The sequence below is a fragment of the Thermothelomyces thermophilus genome, chromosome 1, assembly GCF_000226095.1.
Source record: "Thermothelomyces thermophilus ATCC 42464 chromosome 1, complete sequence".
Lineage (NCBI taxonomy): Eukaryota > Fungi > Ascomycota > Sordariomycetes > Sordariales > Chaetomiaceae > Thermothelomyces > Thermothelomyces thermophilus.
Genome location: NC_016472.1, coordinates 7,329,937 through 7,353,866, shown reverse-complemented (window position 1 = coordinate 7,353,866; position 23,930 = coordinate 7,329,937). Strand labels below are relative to the sequence as shown.

Sequence of the window (23,930 nt, the reverse complement as noted above, 5' to 3'; positions counted from 1 at the left end):
ACATGGTGGGATTGCGGCCCTGCTTCACTCTCGCGGTCGCCTCCTAGTCGACGCGCGACAACGATGAGAGCATTCACTATAGTTAAGTACGCAGTACGAAGTAGGCGGGAGGCAATCGGTTGTCCCGGCAATTTCAATGTCTCTGCCCCGTTTTCCCTGCCCAGCCCTGCGCAAGGGCTTTCGTTCCTGTCTGGCCTTTTAAAGAAAAGTGCAACACACTATTCAGAGACGGTCAGCATCGTGGCCAGCAGGAGCATGCTTTTGCTTCGTACGCTAGTGGGTAACACCGACGCGCCTTCTGCCTAATAAAAGCACTTCGCCTCGACTTGTGGCTTGATCGAGAAATGAAGAGGTACTGCTTCCTGCGTTGCTGCGGATCAACATAGCGGCCGTGTCGTCCAGGTCGCGGACAGTCAAGAGGCACAGGGCCATTCGTTTCCAATCATTCAATACTCTCGAGGAAACTACGCCGCTGCCTCTCTGGCAGGCTGTCCAATCACAGCCTGAAAATTCTACAATGCATCCAAGCCTCTAACAAACATGTTCCAACTCAATGCAGTAAGAAATGGTCAGCGCTTATCACATTGGGTCCGCTCGATGACGAGAAAACTGGGCAATCGGTGAGATCGGGTGACGAAGTGGACGAAGCCAAAAATTTCATGTACGGATCACTGATTCAGAGTGATGATCGAGGGTGGCGGGGTACTACGAATGGGGCGAGCCAGGCTTGTCTGAAGACCGGAGCGTACGGGTTCCATACCCAGTACGGCGTACATTAGAGTGTATTGACGTTTCGTGGTGCTGTGCTTGCAATGAAGCGTTAGATCGCAATATTCTGTGTACGGATCTCCGCGTTGTTATGGAAAACCGTTTGTTGGCAAGGTTCATGGATGTACATAGCTCAGTGGCAGCCTTGGAGATCAGAAGAACTGCAATCTCCTGTCCTCGCCATGACTGATGGATTCGACCGGGACGTCGAGCTCAGCCCCAGCCAAAGTGGTGGGTTAACCCATGCACTGATCATCCATCCTTAATTCTGCGTTTTGGGTTTCGTGCCTTGGTGTCGGAGCGAATGCCTTGTTACGCAGCATCAAAGGAACAGACCGCAGCCGCTTCCATTTCCTTTGACAATCAGAATGCCCGTTCCGAGGACCCGGGCCGGGAAGCTTAACGTTACGGTACAGTGCGCATTCTGCACTCCGTACCAGGTAACCATCAGTGACTAATCCAATAACTAAGCCAGCGAAACGCGGTCCAGCACGCGTTACCGTCGATGCCAAGAGACCAAGCTGCCCGCAGGAAATCATTAACAACAAGAGCGATGACTCGATATGTCAATGAATGTTCAAGATGTCAAAGCAAGGAGACATTACCAGTTTCTTCAAACCGGTCTCGAAGCTGCCGCAGAGCACACAGCCCATAGCATCCAGAACTGAAGCTTCATCGACCCCTCCCCCGCCTTCGCCCTCACCACCGCCCGCCCTTGTCACCTCATCCCCGCCAGCGCCTACAGCGACCGTCCGAGACCCGAACACGGTGATCCGGGCCTCGGACGATGAGGATGACGATGATCTCGGTTCCGACGATGACTTTCCTGAACTGTTTGCGAGACCGGCTCGCAGTTGTCGCCCGGTTCAAGCGCCCGAAAAAGAGAGAAGCGTTTACGCAACGCCCAATGCGAAGCGGAGGGTAATAGAGTTCCACTCGTCGCCGTTGACGATCAACACCAGGCATAAGTTTGACATGAAGGCGCTGGTCAAGCATGCCGCGGCAGACAATGCCCTTGAGGAAAGCGAGCAGCGCACCGCAGCCCTCTTAGCCCAGGAGTCTCCGACGGCGCACTGCGGGGTGCCAGCCAAGGGGGCACATGCCAGTCTCCACGATGCCATGTTGGACGTGTTGTCTGACCCCGAGGGTAGCCAGGATGAGGGTAACCGCGGAAGGCTGCTACGCGCTGTGAAACGGACAGAGGCATCGGTTGGCCGGAAGGAGTGGTACTTCTTCGACCGGCAGGGACCAACTAATGACAGCGCGGAGATGGAGATACGGCGGACGTTTCCCAAGGCCAAGGCCACCGGAGTTTGGGCGTTCCTTGGCCAGGAGCAGCACAGGTCTGAGGTCTTTGAAGACGGTTTGCCTTACAACGTCCAATGCCGGATGCAGAACTTGCCCGATGAGATATTCCAATGGGTGCTAGATGAGGCACCCCGTGCGAAGTCCAGGAAGCTCCGGGACGAATATGTGCGGTTACTTGGCGTCTGTCCAGACCAAATCAGACGGCTCTTGGATGATAAGGCTATCTTGGAGCTGTTCCAGAACCTCGGGGCCTCGGAGCGTGCCCTTTCGACAGGCGCTGCTCCTCCGAGTGGAAGTTTGGAAGAAGGTGCTCCTTATCCGGAACATGACCGTGTTCGTCTCGAGACTGTTCTGCGCGTCTTGTCGACGAGTGCGCATGCTTTGGGAATTGGCGCGCTAACCCGGACGACGGCCATTCTCCTCCGCCTCGGTATCGACAATCTCGTACGCGAGGATCAAGCAGTCGCCGCGGAGTATCAAGATGCGCTACATCGGATTGTAATGGCCGTGCCGTGGCGATTATGGGACAACTTTGTGGGTTACCTAGCCCCCCTTGCCCGTCTCGCGGACCCAGCTGACACGTATATGACCCCCATCACTAGTGTGGAGATGTGAGCGAGTCCCTTTACTCCTTTACTCAGGATGCCACTCTCCGCTGGAATGCGGTCTCCTCCATCCCCCTGCTTCACTCCAGATTGGTTGAGCTACGCCGGAGGCTAGCACTTGTCTTCGTTTTCGATGACCCACGCCGTGCCTTTTCTCCGCCAGACGCCACATTCAGCATTCGGTCTATAATAGATCGACTCGACCAGGCCGACGAATTTGTCGTCGACCGCACTAACACCGATTATTTCGAGCTACTGGCACTCTCCGAGATGCTGAGCGTTGCAGTCGGCGACGGATCGCCACCCGTCGGGGATGTTGGCCCGGAGGTTATCAAACAGTTCAACAGGGAAGTCGACGAGCTGTCTCAGAGGATCAAGCACATGTGGTCCAACATACATGAGCAGGGCGCTGCCTACATGTCCAGGCTGGAGGTTCGAGTTCAGCTGCGAGACTTTGAGCGGAAGTTGCAACACGTCGTAAGAACACGGCCGCCACCAAAGGAGGACATCTTCGGCCTCAATACCACAGAGGACGACATTCAGCGCCCCAAACAACAACAGTTCATGAGGAGGTTCTTTGAGAAGAAGACACCGCCGAGAACATCCTAGAGCATAGCAGGGCAAGCACTCAAGAGGACCAGCAGCTTTGGGTTTACGTCTTCTCTAAGTTATCCGGCTCACCCCATTTATGATCACCTCCCCCCCCATATTGTATCATACAGACTCCAGAGATACCCCCCCCCCCCCCCCGGTCAGCGCTTGACTTGGATCGGCTCTGTTTGGAATCTTGATGTATAATATCCGTTCTCAAAACAGGCTGTCATGCGTAGAACCCTGTCATCCCCCGAGCTAACCGCCGTCGAATACAAATGACAACCCCCGATGACCCCATTGATCAAGTGGCCAGCCTTAATCAAAGAACTTGCGGTTCGGGTTCTTGCCAAACAGAGCCTCGCGCATGGCTGGCAAAGCGCTCTCCTTAAGCAGGTCCAGCCTAGCCTCGAATGTGTTGTTGAGATCGATCTTGCCGTTCCCCCCCACGATGATGACACCGCCCGCGCTAAAAGGAGACAAGTTGTGTCAGCAACTCCGTCCTGCAGTGGACGACGGTGTCGGTTGGCAAGCCAAGATCCTTACCTCCCCTCTGGTACGTCGTTCTCCTCGTCGATCGTCGCCTCGACCTCCTTGCCGGTCTTCTCCTTGTACTCAGAAGCGGCGTCGTCGATCGCCTTGCGCACGACCTCGTAGTCAGCCTTGCGCGCGCGGACCTGCAGCCGGGGCTCATCCATGGCGTAGAAGCCCTCGAGCAGCAGCCCCTTGAGGATCTCCTGGTAGCGGCCGGCATCCTTGGTGGCGTCGCCCAGCTGCTTCTCGGCGGCGGCGAAGATGTCGTCGAGCAGGGCCTGGCGCGCGCCCAGCACGCGCAGGCGTGTCTTGTTGGCGACGGTCGACCGCGTCGTCTGCTGCGACATGGCCGCCTGCTTGAACTTCTTCTCGTACGCCGCGTCGATGGCGTCCGTCTCCTGCCGCACCAGCTTGGACTTCTCGATGGCGAACTCCTCGTCCGCCTTGATCTCGATCTCGCGCGCCTTCTCCGCGGCTTCCTGCTTGATGAAGGCCGTCATCTTACGCAGCTCTTGTCCGACCTGGGTGGGGAGACATGTCTGGTTAGTGTCCAGCTCTCTTAAGATGGGTGGTGTTTTCTTGTTCGGCAAGAGGAAGATGGGCGAGCCGAGGTTGATTGAGATCGAGGGTTTGGGAGGATGAACCGGCAGCAGTATGCGCAAGTTCAATGTCTAGCAGTATCGCCGTACCTGGTCGTCGGACAAGCTGTGAATTTGTGACATTTTGACGGGAAAGTTTGTTGGGCTGGCGTGGGAGGGGTGCGGTCTGACGAGATCGGGGATGGAAACGGAAGGGCGCAGCTAAGAAGCGCGAGCTTGTGGGAGAGAATTGGATGGATTGATCGTTCTCCGAGAAAACACGGGGGAGGTCGGGAGACAAGGGCCTCGTCTAATTCGGGGGCTATAGAAGCCTCGTAGTGGTGGTGTTGCGGCGTTGTGTTCCGGAGTTGTCGACCAACAGCGCCGTTGACGCAGCTCCTCCTCCAGACATGGGTGACCTGCTGGTGCGGCTTGGCAAAGGCGCGGACTGACGGCAACCAAGATTTCATAACGTTACCTGTAGTTAATCCGTACAGTACCTAGGTCTGTACCTATGTACTCAGGTACCGAAGCAGAGGGGAACACCAGCCACGGGGATGATAAGCCCCAACCTTGCAGAGGAGCCGCCGATAAGATAAGGCCACGACAAGTTGACAAGTTGCAGCACCAGCCACAAAGGGTGTCCTTGTGGATCCTATGGCTGTCGCCCAGCTGGCTGTTCACTTCTATCTGTAGTTATGTGGAGACGCACAGTGCCGATGATTTGCATTGATCCCCAGCGCCAGCTCATCCGAGCTGGCGTCAGAAGGCCATGTGTGCCAGGGGCCGTGACAGCGGACTGGACCAGGGACGGTCCAACGTTTCGCCTGCCATCATTCTTCACACATTATCTCACTCTTCAGAGCACAGGTGAGGTGCACCCCGTTTCGGCGGCCACCCTTGGACCATTTTTGCGACCAAGATTTCTCGAGAGGACCCATTGTGTCACAATTGTGCCGCACCCGGTGTGCTGCTGGCTGGTTGCAGGGTCGCTTCCCCACGACGGGCGGCCGCGCCGCATGATCGCTGGCCGCAACCCTGCGAGTCTGACGAACACCCGACCGTGACCGCGCTTCGCATACGAGTTCGCTTTTACCAGACGTCAAAGACTTGCACCCCTCGGCGAGACCGGTCTGGCAGCGACAAGACGGCCATCTGATCTAACCCAGGCGAACCGGTAATTAGGTCTGTGATCAGCCAGACGACCCAAGTACCTTTCAAGAGATCCCCAGACCCAATCCATCGACCTCTCTGGGTGAAGCCTACATCCTCCGCCACTGTCTTTGCAACTCGCCGCATCTTCTAAAGTCGTCTATCATCCCATGTGTTTACCATAGTACACCGCCTATAGCCTCTTGCTGCCACCGCAATGGGGCTCATAGGCGGCATCTCCCCTGGCGGGAGCATAGCTGTATGCCTACCTTCCTTCCCTCTTCCCTTGTTCAAAGCCTTGGTTCACGGTCACTGACGCTGGGACAACATGCAGCTCGGCATCATCGTTGGTCTTTTGTCCACAAGCGTTCAGAGCCTGGGCCTCACGCTCCAACGGAAGTCGCATATTCTCGAAGACGAAAAGGTACCGTACGATGTGAGGCGGCCTCCATACCGAAGGAGGAGGTGGCAGCTGGGGATGGCAATGTTCATCATCTCCAACGTGGTTGGGAGTTCGGTCCAGATTTCCATGCTCCCGCTGCCTGTTCTCTCGACTCTGCAGGCCTCAGGTCTGGTATTCAACTCGATCTGCGCCACGCTTATCCTTGGGGAACCGTTTACGAGATGGTCACTATGGGGGACGCTACTGGTTTGCGCCGGGGCCGTCCTCATCGCCGTTTTTGGGGCGATCCCGTCGCCGGCACACAAGTTGAGCGAGCTGCTGGACTTGCTGGGGAGAAGACCCTTCGTGCTTTGGATGGCCTTCCAAGCCCTCTTCGTCATCAGTCTCGCGGTCGCAACCGAGCTCGTGAGCCACTTCACGACGCTGATGCAAGATCCACGGTTCCGTCTCGCGCGGGGCTTCTCGTATGGATGCATAAGCGGAACCCTGTCAGCGCACTCCCTTTTGGTGGCCAAATCAGCCGTTGAGCTCATCGTCAGGACAATCGCCGACGGCGATAACCAGTTCGTTCACTGGCAGTCGTGGATGCTAGTTCTCGGCCTCGTCACCCTTGCTCTCTCCCAGCTGTACTACCTTCACCGGGGCCTCAAGCTGGTCTCGACATCCGTTTTATACCCGCTCATATTCTGCATTTATAACATCATCGCGATTCTGGACGGCCTCATCTATTTCCGCCAAACCGACCTCATCAACCCGTTACGCGCTTGCCTTATCGCCCTTGGCACCGTTGTCCTCCTCTCTGGCGTCCTCGCGCTGTCTTGGCGCCTCAGCGACGAGCAGCACACACCAGGCGTTGGGCAGTCAACGCTCGCGCCCGGTCTAGGGCTCCTCGAGGACACTGACGCCGAGGAGGAGGGCGAAGATGTTTCGTTGCGTTCGGCTCTCCTCAGCGAGGGCGAGACTGCGGTAGCAACGCAGTCTAACTATCAAACATTCGAGACGCCGCTGTCTCCCGAGCTCTCTACGGCATCTGCTGCTGCACCTGCGCCCCAGAGACCGAGCTTGATGGCCCGTTCGACAAGGGCGGCCTCGTCCAGATGGGCAGAACAGGCCGAGATCTGGGGCGAGCTCGAAGACCGCAGCACGCCGGAGCCAGCATCTCCCTCCTTCAACAGACGCCGGTCAACTACCCTACCCGACCGCAGAAGCTCGCCTTCGTTAGGGCCTGTGAGACGCGAAACAGCTGATTCAGAGCAGGTTGGAGCGAACGAAGAGGCAGAGCCACTTCTCTCGTCGCCCAGGGGCAATTTCAGGAGGAGGCGGAAGTCGACCGGGTTTCCGGGCTTTACAGCGCGGAAGACCACGGGCCGCAAGACGTCAGGGGGCATTCAGACCCTGGCGCGTAGTGTGTTTGGGATGAAGTGGTGGGGCAGTAAGCCGAGGCAAGCGATGCCGACAGACGCCCCAAGAGCGAGTTTTGGAAGTTGGGCAGTGCCGCCATATAGAGATGATCTGGAGTCAGGTTTGGCAGGGCCTTCGGCGGAGGGAAGAACGTCGCTAGCACCTGGCTCGAAGGCAAGCCAAATGTCGGAGTCGAGGGATACTAGGCCTGGTGATACCCCAGTATAATCCAAGTTTTGTTTTCGCTGCTTCGTCAAACGGGCGTTCTAAATGGATTGGCATTGACATGTGATTTGGCTTGGTGTATGTGGCACAGGCGTAGGCTTTGATTTCAATGCACTCCATAAGGTGTAGGTACTTGATATACAAGACATCGTCCCATCCTACGATCCCGCCAACTCGGCCACTGCTGACTGACGACTCTTCCTTGCCGAGTTTATGGGTTCACAAACTAGTTCTCTCTCTTTGCCGAGCCAAGGTCGAGAAAGGCCAAACCTCATAGTCTTCACTACCGAAGGGGAGTGGGAGTACTGCACTCTATGCACATCCAATGAGATAACTACACGTTCTGTCTTAAGAAGAAAATGTAATGACGAGAGCCGAAGGCGATGCTGGAACGGCCATGCCGCTCTGGATATTCCACTGTCTGGCCTTCTTGTCTCCGCATATCCAAATCGGGGACGGTTGCATGGAGGCGACGTCGAACAAAAGAGCCTACCAAACGGTATCACAACGTCCAGTCCAAGGCAGGAGGACCACACCAGTTTCCCTTTCCCGTGCCGAGCACGACAGTGCACGTCATGAATCAACTTAGATCCGCCCGAACCCGGCCTTATCATCGATATGCTGGAACCGCTCGCGCTCCTTGCGGTCTTTGAGCAGGCACGCCGTGGCCATGATGAAGATGGCGTCGAAGCCGACGATGCCAAAGAGGGCCGTGAAGATGTTGTCGAGAAAGACATTGGCGAAGGCGGAGATGGGTGCCGCGCAGCCACGCATGACGGCCGCGGCCGCCTTGCTAGGGCATACCGCGTCGGTGACGAAGGCCGGGCTGCTGCTGTTGAAGTAGCCGCAGCATTGGAACTGTTTGGTTTCCAACACAAAAGCAGGGGTTAGTCGGGGTGGGGGTTCTCTATCAACCTACTGAGCTCGCTTTGGGGTGAGCGGGAAAACCAACCTCGATTTGCATGAGGCTCTTGACGGCGTCGGTCTGGGCCGAGAAACGGGGCGCGAACTCTGCCCGGAGCCTCAGAGTCTTGATCCAGATATCGAGGCCAAGGGCGGTTGTAAATATTAGGCAAACGACGGCCATGTAGCCTGCGGCCTTGATCCATCTGCGAGAGGAGGTTGCGAGACCGGGAAGCGTGGCAGCGAAGGTGATGAAGATGAAGACGGCATTGACGATGCCGGCTGCACGACTTCGTTAACCAAGGCACCTCCCCTCGTCTCCGAGAACAAAGGACACAATCACTAACCTGACAACGGGAAGTCCCGATACAATAGGTCCCTGGCCGCCTGTCTCCCATTTGTCGGCTGCTCGTCCTTGATATTGTTGACAATGACGGAAAAGGCGAGAATGAAGATGCCCATGAGCAAGAAGAGGCCATCGGAGACCAAATAGGCGATTTGAACCTTATTGGCCATGGTGCCCTCGGTGAAGTGGCCTTCCCAGATGCACCTGCGTTTTTCCTCCTCTTGACGTCCTTCCCAGCGCTTCGAGCGACTGACGTCCAGCGTCGAACGGAGGGTTTTCTGCTAGCAATGAGCGAAACGGGCGAGATCGACCGGCAACCCCAGCACCGCGAAAGAAAGGCAAGAAAAAATGTCGGATTATAAAGTAAAACTGCCTGTGAGAAGAGAGAGAAAGACGGCTACCAGTTAAGTCAATACATCGAGTGCAAGACTTGACGGTTGAGCCTGAAGGTGGCGGAAGAATCGCGGAAGAATCCTGCCGCGGAGGGGAGGCGAAGAGGGGAAGGAGAAACCGGCAAAAAAAAAAGAAGGGAGAATGGCAAATGGCAAGAGTCAAGCAGCGAAAGAAAGGAAACGAGGTCCTAGCCTCGAATTACGGTTGCCAGTATGAGATAGGGTATCCCGCCGGGACGGAAATGATGGAAATGGGGGGACAAGAACGAGAGCACCACCGAGATCAGTGGGACGATGGACGGGGCTCGAGCCGCGACGACACAGCAACCATCGACTTGGCACTCTGCTTCGGGGCAGGGGGGAGCGGCCAGTCAGAGATCAGACAAGTCGAAAGAAAGGGCCAATTTTGCTCCACGGTGCGAGTCAACCTCTTGCTTCAACATGTAGCAGGAGGCTGTCCTGCGCGGTAACCCGATCCATTCTCCCTGACGGGAACCGTTTCAGATGGCGTCGGGAGACCGGGGTTTGGTGACAATGGGTGGTCGCGGAGCGAGGCGAGGCGGCCCCGCACGGGCCTCTTCTGGTGTAGTGTAGTGTAATCCGTAGATACGCGCCCACCATGACAGGGCACTTTAGGCCCGCTGTTACACCGGGGCCAGCACCAGCGGCCCAGAAGTCGCTAGCGATGATGGGGCTCCGGCGGTTAGTTAATAGTTAGCGAGCAGGCGATTGCCTTACATAGTAGACCACATTACTTTACAAGCAAAAGTTCTGAGTCACTGCCAGTGGATGGAATAATTTTATGAATAGCATATATCCTCCGCAGTGAATTGCCCGGACTAAAAATTGGAAGATTCTGAAAATCACCACAACATCGAGGGTATCCTATAGAGCAAGTGATGCCATCGGCGCGGACGGTGAGCATGCAAAGTAGCTCCCTAGCTCCACTGCCTTACCTACCTCAAGTAATTAACAGATTATCCGTACTCTAAGCTTTTTACACTACCTTCACACGCATGCCCCAGGAGATGATCTCACTTTCAACGCCAGGTTGTTTTTCAACAAACGGATCAAGCTCAGAGAAAACGATCCACATTTTTGCCGACACGAGGCGGCACGCTCTAATGAGGATCAAACCTGCAGTGGGAAACAACGAATCTCCCAGCATTCGGCTGCTAATAATACCAGTAACCTGGCCAGTCCTCTCTGTGCCAAGAGAAAAAGCGAAATCCAGCGCGTTGGGATACTGCAACGCGCGAAGGGAACGAACACGTTCCCAGGGGTTATTTTGGCGACAGCCCTCGAAGTTTCCAGACCGGCTCCCTGGTTTCGCCCAGCCGCACATGGATCGATCATCTTGCGCGGAATCTCAGCATCCAATCACACAGCATCAAATTTCGTGTTCTGGCAGCTGCACGAGCCGGCGAATCAGCGCGTGGCTTGCTTCCGTAAGAAGAAGTCTTCCTGCTGCCGGAACGCCCGCTTGGTCTTCTCTGACTTCGAAGCATCGAGTTACACTCCATTTCGGTTGGGAATGCACAGTGGTCTGAGACACGACTCTGTGTCCTCCGTAGGGTACTCCGTAGGCCTAATTCGTAATCATCGCCGAGGGGCAGCAGCCTATACCAGAGACTCTTGGGCCCTGATTGTTTGACAAGCTGTGCGTTCGGCCTGCGAGGCACGTAGGTTCGCTAGTTTCGTTCCCGAATCGAGGGAGAAATTCACCTTCCCGAGTGCAAAGAACTGCGTCAGGATCCCCCAGATGAATGCTCAACAAGCTCCAGCCGCTCTTTGGCAGTTGTTCTCTTTTCCCCTTGCCCCTTTCCTGCGCAGGACACAGCATGTTGGTGCTGGCAAATCCTGCTTCGCGTGCAATCACACGCCAATGTTATCGGCCACCCCCGCTTTTTCGACCCTTGTTCTCGATCCACGCCAGCGCCCCAAGGCGCCAGTCAGCCAAGGGAGAGACCGGCACAATCACTCCTGTGTAGCTCCGTACTGTCATGCCAGTCCCGGGGAATCCGGGTCACCCTTGTGCTGGGCTTCCGCCGCTCTTCTGGTTGCCCTCTTTGATTGATCAACTTTACTGTATGGATTACAATGTTTTTGTGTTCCCCGAACGACGCCGAGTTCTTTCCGTCGTCTCGCCGGAAAAAAAGAAATAATAATCAAATGTTGGTATCCAAGCATTCCTCGGCTCGTACTGGGCTGATCGAGTAGAGGAATGCAGTAGACAGTTCTCCCGAGAGCATACTCCTTACCGAGCACAGAACTGTCCCACCTCGGCATCGATCCGAGCAGCTGGACACAGAAAATTCGATCTACACAACCGCTTTACGGTACCCCGTAAGCAGCTAGCGACAGGGGGGCATTGCAACCCGAAAAGGGGCATGGTCCACTGCCGCTCACAAAGATTCGTTGCCGGCATCCGCCAGCCTGCTCCCATGTCCATAGCCCATCAAAGTTGAAGGTCTGTCCGCTCCCCAAGAGGTGGTGGGGACCGCAAGGCTTCAAATTCGATAACTGGTTCTTGGCGCGTCCCTTCCACACCTGCACTGCGAGGGAGTCAGCAAAAGCTTCATTGGACACCGTCCTTGAAGCGGCCCCAGCCCGTCGACACCCTTGTGTCGTTGCCTGCACGGGACACGGAAGGCTCGCGGGGTGGACGGGGAATGGTTGAAGTCGTGCTGGCGAATGCCCGCTGGGCCCCTGCAGTCTCGAGGCCCAGCAACATGAGTTCCTCCGGGAGGCGGCGTGCTTGGTCCCCACACCCATGGCTTTGGCGAACTGGACGCTCCGATGCACACTCGCCATTTCGCTGGGAAGTATCTGTCTCGGTGTCAGATGCCAGTGCGCTGCCAGAAATATCACGCGCACAAAAAAAAAAAAAAAAGAGAGACGACGCCTCTGCCTGCGAGTCTCCGTTTCGTGTCAAAGTCAAAGGTGAAACTCGAGTTCGCAGATTCCTCTTTTCTCATCTGCCCTGTGCTCGCCATCTATTTCTTCCAGGAATGGAAGCAACCAAAGTGGAAATTTGTTTAGTGTACATACTGTACTGGCACTAGAAGCCCGGGGAAGCCAACGCGATTTCCCTGTGCCAGCTCCCCGTCTCCCCCACACACATTCTTTCCCTGAACCGCAAGGTCGTTTGCACTGGCCACACCTTGATCCTTTCCGTCAATCTCCGGTGCCGCTCTGCTGTGTACTATGTACACTATGTTCTTTTACACAGTGTCCCATTTTTCTCAGCATCACGGTGCCAACTTCGCAGACAAATGCGACTCGCTGTGTGGTAGGCAGGATACTACTGACTGCACCTCGCACTTCGCGATGCACGAGGGAAAAAGACACCCCAGTTCCAGGGGATCTGAATAAAGAAGTGATTGTCTTGACGTACCTCGTCGCTCTTTACGAAGCTCTGATGCTAGCCAATTCATTCTTGGGCTGTTGCGCCCTTCCCGGGTGCCCATTCCGACCATCTTCCCCCCCCGTCTCCTGAACCACAGTCCGGGCTCAAAATCAGCTGCAGAATCATGCAGGACGCCAGAGGGTTAGCGTGTTTTCTTCCCCACTCCAGCCCCACCAACGACCAACCCCTTCCGTTCTCGCACCGTGCAGTCAACTGGGGCGCCACTCCCCGCCTTCGTTGCTTTAACTGCCTGGTCGCGGCCCGCAGCTTGCGTGCCACCACCTCGCTATTCTCTTTTCAATCATTCTGCAGTCGCCAAACCCGTTCGGTCAAGGTGTGCAAGGGACTGCTTTTTTGACGTTTCTGCTCGTTCCTGACAGGGAACCTGCCATCCAAAAAGGTATCAGACGATCGCCGCCTCGATCTTGTCCTTCGCCTCGTGGAATTTCGCGTTGCACTGTCGGCAAACCGGTACTTTCTGTCAGCAGAGCACAGTGAGCCGGTGCTTGCCACACACGCGACGTCTTGGACCCAGCAAATAAGAAAATAAAACGCCAAATACCTCGCCCAGCGTCGGCGGGCACACCAAACTCAATCCAGGCAACGCCCAACCAGGTGGTCGCGACAAAAAGGCGACCTCTCCGCTCAACGCCAGATCAAGTCTAGGCCATCGGCACACAGCTCAAAACAGCATCTCCACATCTTTGCCTTTTTTGTCCTTCGTGATACCCAAAACGAAAAAAAAATGGCCGACATCACTGATCAACACGAACAAACCTCGCCCACCGAGCTCGACGACGCGCATGCTGTCGGCAACGGCAACAACAACGTTGGCGAGACCCGCGGCATTAAGCGCGCCCGCCCTAGCACGGCCGACGACGATGACGACGACGACGAGAAGGGTGGCCGCGAGCGCCGCAAGATCGAGATCAAGTTCATCAGCGACAAGTCGCGTCGTCATATCACCTTTTCCAAGCGCAAGGCTGGTATCATGAAGAAGGTTAGTCTTATTGTCATCTAACGTTTTGAAGCTCACGGGTCTTGCGAAAACGAAGAGACAGCACGATGCAGCGCGTCGAGGCGTCGGTACAGGTCTTGCTAACTCGTGTCTCGTGCTCCAGGCCTATGAGTTGTCCGTTTTGACAGGAACCCAAGTCCTGCTTCTCGTTGTTTCCGAAACCGGCCTTGTCTACACTTTCACTACCCCAAAGCTCCAACCTCTAGTCACAAAGGCAGAGGGCAAGAACCTGATCCAGGTAAGGGCGTCCGGACTCCCAGGATGCGGTTTCGTCGTGTGCCCACGCATTTGCAGCTCTCCTAACCGACACTGTTGCTAGGCTTGCCTGAACGCCCCCGAACCTCCTGCCGGCGACAACGGCGTGGACGATGCTAATCCCGTCGAGTCTCCGGAAGAGCCCGCGAGCGCTCATATGCCTCCCCAGCAAAGTCGGCCTGGGATGCCCCAAAGCCACATGCCTCCTGGCTATATGCCCGGCGTTGGGATGGATCCCCAGCAAGCGCTCGCCTACGGCTACGTGCAACAGCAACGAGGAGGCCAATACATGCCGCCGAACAGTCTCCAGCAGCATGCTGGCCACCAATCCTAAGCATCTGCACGTGAACTTTTGTCATGACTTCAGCTCGCGCGCAAAATACCCAATACTCTAATGCATTCGTGAATCATCTATTTTCGGTCGACATTTGTCGAAGGCCTCGGTACTTTCGAGGCTCGTCTGGTCCGGCGTTTCTTTGGGGATGTGTGCTGCTTATTCCATCTTCTTCACCATCTTTTCAACGGCTCCTCCGGCTTTCGCTTCTGGTAGCAGCAACGCATCCTCCTCGACCTCTCTTTTGAGGCGATGGGTGAACCTCGCCGCAGCAGATCATCTCGGTTTGCTGAGGGGTCGCTCATCCTCCATCCGGAGATGGGCAGGAGCGGCGCTTTGCTTGCCGAAGCTGGAAGTCAAGATATCAGTTTTATCAGCAACCGGACCGGTGGTGGGCTGGGATTGCACATGACGGCGTCGGCTTGGGCTTGTGGTTTGGGAGCGGGGCGTGAAGCGCTGTCGGGGTTGGTTGCCCTTATAGGTTGTTGCGTTTCTCGAGGTTGTGGTAGTGAGATGAAGTCAACGACGGTTGACGACGATGAATCCATGCCACGAACTTGACGAGGGTTACTCATGGAGACGGCTGACGAAGAAATAATATTGGTTTCCCCAGCGATGTTCTTCCTTCTCACTCGCCGCATCGGGAGTTGAGGCCAACAGAGCCGACTGGCTGATTTTCACCTTTGATATTTTGCGCCTTTTCAATCGCTTCTAGTAACAACACCCCCTTAGGAGGCGGGCGACGAGGAGGTGACAAGGGAGAGTTCGTAGCTAGATGTACGATAGTTGCGCGTTTCCATAATCTCTTCACCCAACGCCTTTTTTGTGCCTCAATGTTGATGTCAGCGAGACCATGTACAGCACCAAAGTGCTCTTTTTCTATATGCGGCGTTCAGTCAAGCGGCAAACAAGCGTTGGAAATTACTGGAGCACAGTAAGACAGTAAGGCCTGCCGGCGGTGGCTCTGTGGCTGAGCCAAGACTTGCCCGCTTGATAGGCCGCCAGAAGCGCATCGAATCACTAAATATCGTGTGGTTGCTCTCCGATGCAAGCGAGGCGCCGCCGGCGGCCATGCCGTTTGGCCCTCCCCCAGATCAGTTGTTTCCGCGCGGTGCCGCTGAGGGCGACTGATCACTTACACAGATGGAGTTATTTCCTGATCGGGAGTTGGCCTTCCGGTTTGGGAAGACGTTGGATACGATTCTCGAGGCAATAAAATAGCACACTCTCACTCTTCGTTATCTCCACCCCCCACTAAGCTAATCACGATGTCACCGTCCTGATCAGGGATGTGAAAATGGCAGTGTCCCGATTTAAGAGACAGACAAGATCTCCGACGAGCCGACTCCGTCGCGCTCTCCATGGGCGATATGGGGCTTTTGTGCACCTGTCGCAGATCTGTACAGCGCCCTGCCCTTCCCCGAGCACCTGGAGAGTTATTTCGCTACAGAGCAAAAACCAGTGAGAATCTGCCGACTCTTAACGGATTTCATACGGGCAACGACCGGGACTGATTGCTTTGACGTTTAGGCCAGGCTTGGTTCATCGTTCTGAGCCTGTGACCTGGACCTGACCTCCGACGGTCGCTTGCGTGCAAGCACGAACCCAATTGGTTTTGAGTGACTGATGGTAGGCGCCTCATGCTTTTTTTTCTGTGTGTGTGTGACCTATCGAGGGAAAGAAGGTGGTGGAAATGGAAGAGGGAGGAAGGGAGGAAAGAGAGCAAGTCCCTGCCTTGGCTACGGGAGAGGCGATACAGGTGACCCATGTGGCATACCAAAACCCAAGGTCTGCGTACTCAAGCACTAGAGAGTGGGGTGGCCGCCGCGCGGTTGCTGTGACCTGATTCACAAGCAGCTCGCGAACCCGTCGCCCTCGCCCGCGGGGCGTATTGCCGGTTCACCCACGAAAAAGGGGGGGGGAGGGAAGAGGGCATCCCCTTGGTGTTTCTGAATGCAGCATCTGCTTCCTTCGAGGCGATCTCGTCCCGCTCCGGGCAGGAGCTTGTCTCGCTACGCCGCTGGCATCTCCGTTTCCGTCCCGAAGTGTCGGTGTTGAGTGGTTCTCGCCCTCCCGTAATACGAGGGTTAGGAATCACGGCAACCCCAAGACCTTTCGGTCAGCTGCCACTTTAGCTGACAGGTCCACCCAAAAACACCTTCCCGGGCGACAGTCGAGATGTCGTGTGTCCCAACCTTGTCTTCATTTTCCCCTTATCTGAAGCATGTGTGCTTCGACTATACTGGCTGTTTGGTGAAAGAAGATACGGACACAACGCCACTTCCGGATTCGAGACTCCTGAAAGGCGAAACTGAGAACCCATACCTTAGCCACCCCTGGATGATTCAGCAGGGGACATATTTTTCGGAGGGGGAACGCAGACTCGAGCAATCAGTGCCGTGCCTCTGCGTAGTCCATCCCAATGCACAATCCGATGGCACCTTCGCATGTGGCTTGCACTCTGCACGTCACCTCTCGGGGACGTGGAAGGAGTGTATATTCTTGGGACGAGCATTTGGTGGCATACGTATGATGCATATTGTATGTATGTACAATTCTTCAAGTTACAGAAGCGAGGTTCAAGCGGACCTTGAGGACCAACTAGCCCGGGATCGGGCAACCGAAATTTGGGACACCGGCAGACGGGGAAGGTCCGTTTTTTTGTTCGGTCCTGTTCTCTCTGTTTTAGTTCACGGAAGAAACCACAGGCCGGAGCCGGAACTGCCGTCGGTTCCGCTACCCGGCTTGGCACCGGATGCGGGGCAGGGGGCGGGGATCATGCCTCCTCGGCTGCGTGGGTTTGAGCAAGTTTCTGCGCCAGCACGGTTTCGGCTGCCCGACGTGCTCGTAGCTCGCAGTACGGATCACTTGTTGCCATCCCACCGCCAGAATGAATGGAGTCGGAAGCTGGGCTCTAAAACTTTGCAAGCCTCACCACATCACCAGCATGAAGGAGGTCGCGAGCGAGAGGAAAGGCGGATCAAAATAGCTGGCGGAAGCATGTGGAGGTAGATTGAAAAGGAAACGGCAACAGAAAAAAAAAAACCTGAAAAAAACAGAAACCCGACCCATTAGACCCGTAACCGTAACTCCTTTGCTCGCAATGCCATGATTCAGAAAGTAGTTCATGTTGTTCTTCGAGGGCTATCCAATGCCCATCTAATGTTCCACAACCGGAATAAACCTCCCTACAAGGAGGCTGCCGAGGAAAGTCCCACCGAGGACCGACAGGAAGTATCCGACATTCATGGTCATGACTGCCAACATGCTAAGGGAATTCCGGTTAGCTGCGCGGGTCTGTGTGCCATCAAGGGGGATGAGGAACGATGCGGGAAAAAAAAAAAAAAAAAAAAAAAAAAAAAAAAAAAAAAAAAAAAAAAAAAAAAGAGGGAGAGAGAAAAGGAAAGAAAGAAAACTCACAGCAAATAGCCGACTCCCACCACGACCGTATCCATCAACGCGCGGACGGGTTCGACGGTGAGCCTCCAGGGGCGCGGGCGTTCGCCGGCGGCGCGGTTCCGGACGACCAGCACGTTCTCCTCGACGCCGTTCTCGCTCAGCACCATGGTCATGTTCTTGGCCAGCGAGTCGCGGCTGAGCCTCTCGGCCAGGGGCGCCTTGCCGTTGACGACGACGTAGCGGCGGTCGAGCTCGGCGTCGAGCCAGCGCCGCTCCTGCCACGACCGCAGCGCCAGCAGGCCGCGCAGCAGCGCCGCCAGCACGATCAGGAAGATGCACGTCGCCGCGTACGTGCCCGTGCTGCTGGGCGTCCAGGCGGCCGAGAAGAGGGGCGCCGTCATGGAGTTCCGGAAGACGGTCGAGTGGCCCCCGCCGCTGCTGGCGCTGCTGCTGCCGTCGCTCATGTCCATGCCGCTGCCTTCCATGCCCTCCATGCCTTCCATGTCGTGCGTGTGCCTTGTGTAGAGCCGGTACGGGTCCATCTTGGTTTGTGATTGGTCGTCGCCGGACTTGATCTTTCGTGGATGGCGCGAGTCGAAAAGCTCCCCGGGTCAACCTCTTTTGTTAAGAGACGAGACCTTCGGGCGTGGGGATGTTTCCGTGAGGTGAACACCCCTCAGAGAGTAGACCTCTAGACCTCTCCTGCTGCTAATTGTCGATGTGTCGCGGCGCAGGGTGTATCATTAAATAAGATCTATTTGTTCCAGAGAAGGGCGGGATTGGACATGAAACCGGGAGATACGACAAGCCGGAGTTCATGAAGCAGATCAGTTGGACGCACTCATGGTAAATGTACTTTGCCGAGCGGCAGGCTTGTCTGGGAAACTTGCTCAAATGCGGCGCGGGATGCGCGGGCCAGCATTGCCCCATCCAGAGGTGAGCAAGTTTCCCAAGGAGCCCCTTTGCATTGATGGCACCCTAACCATGGTCTGGAATTCTGTCTTGATGTGCATACACAGAAGTGCTGTACATGCATGTGCCCTAACACAACATGTCTTGTGAGAGTGATAAAATGGCGTTGCAAAGCCGCAGCTAGAATCGCAACAAGCCCACGGCAATTTTGTTGCTTCCTCGCAGGCAGGTCAGGGGTGATGATTTTCGGCAGGCCCACAAGCCACCCAGGCACTCGTACCCGGCAAGCGCCGCTGGCACTGGGGGCGCTTGCAGAACCCCATACTTAGTACTCTCGTAGCAGCAGTATGTTAATACCAGTAGTAGGTATCCGCTTGGGAACATCGAGAGCAAACGCCCTCGCTCCCGGAAAGCGTCCCGCTCACTCTTGCCCATGGTCACACGCAGAGTGCTCTCGCCTTTTTCCAGAACCAGCCAGCAAGGTACTCCGGCTTCCTGTTTTCTGTGATCTCTCTGACCCAGAGTTTCAATCCCTCTCTGCCCACTATGACATCTTTCCTCGGTCGAAACTTTGTTTGGCCCTGCCGTGTTGTGGTGCCCAAAGAATTTCTTCCCATTCCAACGAAACCGCCTACGAAGTAAGGTACGGAATAGTACGCTAACTGCAGGCTCCAGAACCGCTACATAGCGAATTGCCCTAGGGTTTAATAAGGTGCCTTATCCATATCCACTGCCGCCTTATTCGCCGTTTTGAGGTGGAGATCTGCTCTCGGTATTCCTATTCGACAAGCTTGGGTACCCGTTCCGGCCTGGCTGCCTGCGGGCTCGCTCTCCCGAGGAAACGATGGCTCGAGGAGAGCCGCAAGAGAAACGCCGGCCTGCAGGGGCATGCTGTCGAGTGTATATTGCGACAGCCCGAACCCGCACGTAACTGCCACGGCTGTGGGATCTCACCCGCAAACCGACCCGACGATCCGGAGCCCGGAGAGCCTATTTCGACGTCAAGCCCTGCGCAACGCGTTGCGGGAGTATGCCTCAGGCTTGTCATACTCATCGTTTGTTAACGACTCCGCTTACGCTTGTTGTTATGAACTAACAGGATCACCAATAAGAGTCCTTTCATCCACTTCTCATCTCTTCGCGGGTTGCCCATCCTCAGACCGCCCCCGCCCCCTTCCCCCCCTCTTCCAGCCCAATTAAACTCTTTTGAGCAGCTTGACCAGCTTTATAGGGCTGCTTTGCGACCATCGAGCGTGCAATTACACGGTGCAGGCTTACCATGACAGTACGGAGCAATCCAAGGGAGTTTCGGTGAACCTAGACAGCGCCCACACCAGAGACATCGGTAACATCACCCATCCTCCTGGGGCAGAGCCGTGACGCTATCAACGACTGCATTGGCCTTGAAGCTATTCCGCCATTGCTGGAGCGAGGATATTCGACAGCCACGGTCTGGGACACTTCCCTCCCCCATCTGAACTAGACCAGAGGCGCCCGACATGTCTATCACACACGAGCGATATCTGGGTTGTTGTGTCGTCATAGGGCCTGTTGAATGTCGCCACAGGTCGCGGGTGGTTACATATCTTCTTAAAGACAAAAGGGACAAGTCGAGTCACTATGGATCTCCTCGGGTCGAATCGAACCTGTCATCGAGGTGAGGTGGGTTCCTTCTGATGGACGGACACGCCACAACAGTACCCCCAGCTGAGCCCACTTGAACCCATGGATCCAAGGTGACTGGCGCTCTTGGCGGTAGCCAACTTTCTCAACCCGCCTTAGCACCCTCTCCCACGGCTGGCGAATATATGCCGCGGAGAGCATGGCCTCCTCTCCAGCCTCTTATTGGTGTGCTCGAGTGAGAATCCTCGAGCCTAGATCTGCGGCGCACATCTCTTCTCACCCTGCATTCTGCGTCCTGGAAAAGGCGTGCCGTGAAAGCCCACAATCCCTGGAGGCCTGGGCAAAAAGAAAGGTGGGTGTGCCTTGAGCTGTGAATAGTTTCAGGGACTGCGCTCTCCGGATCTACGCCTAGCCGTTCTCACTGCAGAAGGCTCCCCATGTGGCTGGCTGGCAGGTAGTGTAGTGGCCGGCATAGCCCACATACAGGAATGTTTCACACACGACTCGGGTTTCCTGAGCGTGCGTCTGCCCTCAGTACCGTAAGTACGGAATACACCGCCTACAGTCTACGTGGTGTCTATGTACATACGTATGCACGTACCTATGTATGTGCATGGCTCAGGCACCAGCACAACGCGGTGTGCGGCGGCTATCCTCACCAGAGACAACCTCTGCGCGCCCATAACCAACAAAAAAAATTAATTTCACCAGGCTTCCCTTCGGGGAAAGGAGGTTGCACGGGAAGCAAGCCAACAGAGCAAACTAACGCCTCGTTTCCCGATCCGGGCAGGCTGAGCTGCAAGTCGTGGTGCCAGGCCCACGGAGGGAACGCCGTGCCACACGCTGCTGGCGCCCACCCCGTTCGAGGAGAGAGAGACAAACCACCCATCATTCCCCCCTTCCTTTTTTTTTCCGGGGGGGCTGCATCATACACTACGGGTCAGATAGACCCTTTGCCCACACCCCTGCTCCCTTTCCCGGCCTTGATCTGCAAAAGGGAGGGAGGATCCGTCTGCAAGAGAGAGAGAGGGAGGGAGGCAGAGGAGAGGAGGGGGGGAAGCTCAGCCTTGGGGGTTTTGAGTACAGTACAGTACAGTACAGGACAGGACAGGACAGTACAGTACAGACCACCTTTCCTTCTCGGAGAGGAGACTGATTCTCTCGTATGCAGTGCGCGCGCTGTGTCCGGTACCCGGCCCCCTTCTCCCCCATTCCCTCCCCTCCCTCAAGTTCGGCTCTCCCCTTGGTCTGGAGGACGGGGGTGTTCTTGGCTCGCCCGTTCCAGCTGTCTGTCTCCCTGCCGTGGTTGCCCGACCAGCCGATAGTTTCTGTGTTCCAGAACCCTGGTGCGTAAATGGTTAGCTTGGTTGGGTTGGGGAGAGGGGGGGGGGGGAAATGTTGTATGTACATGCATGGCTGCACTAAATCTTGCACAAGAGCGAGCCATCAGCTTGGTATGGCCCAAGGAGAGACGCGAAGGTGCGTTTGATGTTGTTCAGTGTATCAGCCCGCTCTTTGTTTTGCGGACTTTTCTCGACGTAGAGTACCTCCAATCTTCGAAAAAGCCACTAGACCACCGTACGGGTTTGCTTGCTTGCTCTGCTCGTGTATGTACTGCCAACGGGCGCATACAACTGATTGTCCATGTGAAGTATCCCGCGATCTAAAACATTAATTGTTATCTAATTGCGAAATGAACCAATAAGTCAACAAGAGGGATGACGCGACATGCCGGGCTAGCAGAGAAGATGACACGAGTTCAACAACTAACAAGAACAGAGTGGTATCAACATGACCAGGCCAAAACACAATTAACACACCTTGAGAGTGGGAAAGAGACGACAAAAGAACACCCAAGCCCAGTGACGATACTGCCAATTTCTCGCTCACATCTTCACTATGACCCGACCGTCTTGTCCAATCCCAACCAAACATTCGACCTGTGATTCCTCTTCCTTTCGGCTTGTTTCCCTTGCCCCCCCCCCCCCCCCAAAAAAAAAAAAAAAAAAAGAAAAAAAATCTCAGGTTCGATTGCAAAGACACGTAGAGACTCCCATGTCCCGGGGTCCGTCCTCCCACTTTCTTTCCCAAAACCCAAGCTTGCCCAATTTTCCCTCAACGCCGTAAAAAGAACCGGATATGTCGGCCGCTTATTCTTGAGGCCAAAAGTTGTAGAGACCAGAGTTCGTTTGAATCGCCTCTCAGGGCGCGCCGCGGCTAGCGAATCTAAAGCTAGCCGCGTCTTTGACCCGGCCGGGTACCCTCACTCATCGTTCCTTCTTTACTGATCCTGGACCACAATTTTTGTCACCGCTCGCCAGACGACCACGGTCCTCTAAGGTCCTTTCGTTACCACCGCCCGTAGCAGCGCCGGCCGCACTCGGTGGTGATGTGCCACCACATCCCTTGACAAGCCTGTGACGCTGGATGAACATCAGCAAGTGTTAAGTTAGAAAGTGGTTTTGAGATTACTCTCGGACTTACCTTGAGCGCGTCTTTCCTAGAGAACCTCTTCTCACAATCGCCACATCCAAACGGCTTGACGGCCAGGTGTATCCGCTGATGCCTCTTCAGGTCATGATTTCTGTTGAAAGCCTGCTGACATTCGTTGCATTTAAAGGGCCGCTCTGACTGTGGCGGTGGACCTCCCGGATGGTGAACATAGAGGGGGTGAGGATGGTGAGGAGACAAGCCCGGATGATGGCTGCTGTAGCTGGAAAGCCCCGACATGCTGCCGACCATCGCCAAAGGCGCACCGGGGTGATGCATGTTGCTGAGAACCGGACCGGCGTTATATGAATACGATGGTACTGACGGGACCGAGTTTGCGCGGCCGCTGGAATATTGTAACGGTGGGGTCATTGCAGGAACAGAGGAAGGCCCTCGGGAGATCGAGCCTGGAGCAGTCGCGGAGGAAGCGCTTGTGGTAGGTGATGGTTGCGTTCCTGGCGGGGAGTACGAAGTGTGTGGGTAGTAGCCGCTCGGTGTCGGCGGTGGACGGTAAGAGCTCCCATCTTGCGCTGCGACTGGCCCTCCTCCTGCGTTTGGTCCCGGCCCTGCTTGACGAGTGGTATTCGGCGCCGGATTTCCGAGGATGGGCTGTGCAAGCCCTGGTTGATTTCCCCCTTGCGGGCTGAGCGGCGAACCGAGATTTCCGCCGCCATTCCCCCCTCCTCCGACCCCTATCGGGCCGGAGAAAGCTTGCTGATCTTGGTATGATTGCGATGCTGGTAAGCTCTCTGGGCTCTGGGCCGACGAGGTGGCGCGGCTGGGAAAGTGGTGGTGGGAGGGCGACGGTGCTGAACCGTACGACGTCGGCGTTCGGCTATACGGGGGTTGAGCGAGCGGACCGGAGCCAGAGGATCCGGATCCGGAACTCCCGTACGTGTACGCGGAGGACTGTGACAACCCCGGGGTTGGCCAAGAGCCCGTCATGTGGCCAGAGTAATAGAGCGGTCCTCCCGCTTGGGACGTGTGCGGGCTGCTCGCGTGAGCGCCCGGCGGAGGAAAACCGTCAGACACTACTCCTGAAAGGGTCAGAACACTGTGGCTTGAAGGGGTTGATGAGGTCTCTGTGGCGTTGGCATTGTAGCGCGAGGAGGCAGGGATAGAGGGAGGAGTTACGAATGTCCCCCGGGAATCAGTGTTCGTCGAAGGAGACCCTGAGGGGGCTCCTAAACGACTGTTGTCTGGCATGGTGGCCATGGTTGTGGAAGAGGTCGCGTACTTTGAGTCTCCGGGGGTGGGAGCGGCCGCTGGGAGGCAACGGTCGAG

At 55.9% G+C, this 23,930-nt stretch overlaps 7 protein-coding genes across 7 annotated transcripts; 3 read left to right on the top strand and 4 right to left on the bottom strand.

The window, feature by feature from the left end:
* The first annotated feature begins 1,108 nt into the window (after positions 1-1,108).
* Positions 1,109-3,744, top strand: MYCTH_2297981 (uncharacterized protein). The gene is made up of 2 exons (XM_003660058.1): positions 1,109-2,610; positions 2,679-3,744. The coding sequence occupies exons 1-2, from the start codon at positions 1,351-1,353 to the stop codon at positions 3,288-3,290; spliced, it is 1,872 nt and encodes a 623-aa protein (XP_003660106.1). The 5' UTR covers positions 1,109-1,350; the 3' UTR covers positions 3,291-3,744.
* Position 3,745: 1 nt separating this feature from the next.
* Positions 3,746-4,617, bottom strand: MYCTH_2297977 (uncharacterized protein). The gene is made up of 2 exons (XM_003660057.1): positions 4,496-4,617; positions 3,746-4,327 (listed from the first exon to the last, which is right to left on the bottom strand). The coding sequence occupies exons 1-2, from the start codon at positions 4,526-4,528 to the stop codon at positions 3,815-3,817; spliced, it is 546 nt and encodes a 181-aa protein (XP_003660105.1). The 5' UTR covers positions 4,529-4,617; the 3' UTR covers positions 3,746-3,814.
* A 1,189-nt stretch (positions 4,618-5,806) lies between these two features.
* MYCTH_2297975 (uncharacterized protein) lies at positions 5,807-7,859 on the top strand. The gene has a single exon (XM_003660056.1). It carries the CDS (start codon positions 5,865-5,867, stop codon positions 7,566-7,568), a length of 1,704 nt encoding a protein of 567 aa, XP_003660104.1. The 5' UTR covers positions 5,807-5,864; the 3' UTR covers positions 7,569-7,859.
* MYCTH_2297971 (uncharacterized protein) lies at positions 7,860-9,169 on the bottom strand. Its single transcript, XM_003660055.1, has 3 exons — positions 8,816-9,169; positions 8,518-8,750; positions 7,860-8,423 (listed from the first exon to the last, which is right to left on the bottom strand). The coding sequence occupies exons 1-3, from the start codon at positions 8,982-8,984 to the stop codon at positions 8,151-8,153; spliced, it is 675 nt and encodes a 224-aa protein (XP_003660103.1). The 5' UTR covers positions 8,985-9,169; the 3' UTR covers positions 7,860-8,150.
* A 3,769-nt stretch (positions 9,170-12,938) lies between these two features.
* On the top strand, positions 12,939-15,039 carry MYCTH_2132441 (uncharacterized protein). Its single transcript, XM_003660054.1, has 3 exons — positions 12,939-13,615; positions 13,737-13,871; positions 13,953-15,039. Exons 1-3 carry the CDS (start codon positions 13,361-13,363, stop codon positions 14,220-14,222), a joined length of 660 nt encoding a protein of 219 aa, XP_003660102.1. The 5' UTR covers positions 12,939-13,360; the 3' UTR covers positions 14,223-15,039.
* A 2,592-nt stretch (positions 15,040-17,631) lies between these two features.
* Positions 17,632-18,467, bottom strand: MYCTH_2297964 (uncharacterized protein). The gene has a single exon (XM_003660053.1). It carries the CDS (start codon positions 18,161-18,163, stop codon positions 17,639-17,641), a length of 525 nt encoding a protein of 174 aa, XP_003660101.1. The 5' UTR covers positions 18,164-18,467; the 3' UTR covers positions 17,632-17,638.
* Positions 18,468-22,423: 3,956 nt separating this feature from the next.
* On the bottom strand, positions 22,424-23,861 carry MYCTH_90344 (zinc finger C2H2-like protein; the record flags this gene model as incomplete). Its single annotated transcript, XM_003660052.1, has 2 exons — positions 22,424-22,579; positions 22,641-23,861. The coding sequence occupies 2 exons, from the start codon at positions 23,859-23,861 to the stop codon at positions 22,424-22,426; spliced, it is 1,377 nt and encodes a 458-aa protein (XP_003660100.1).
* Positions 23,862-23,930: the final 69 nt, after the last annotated feature.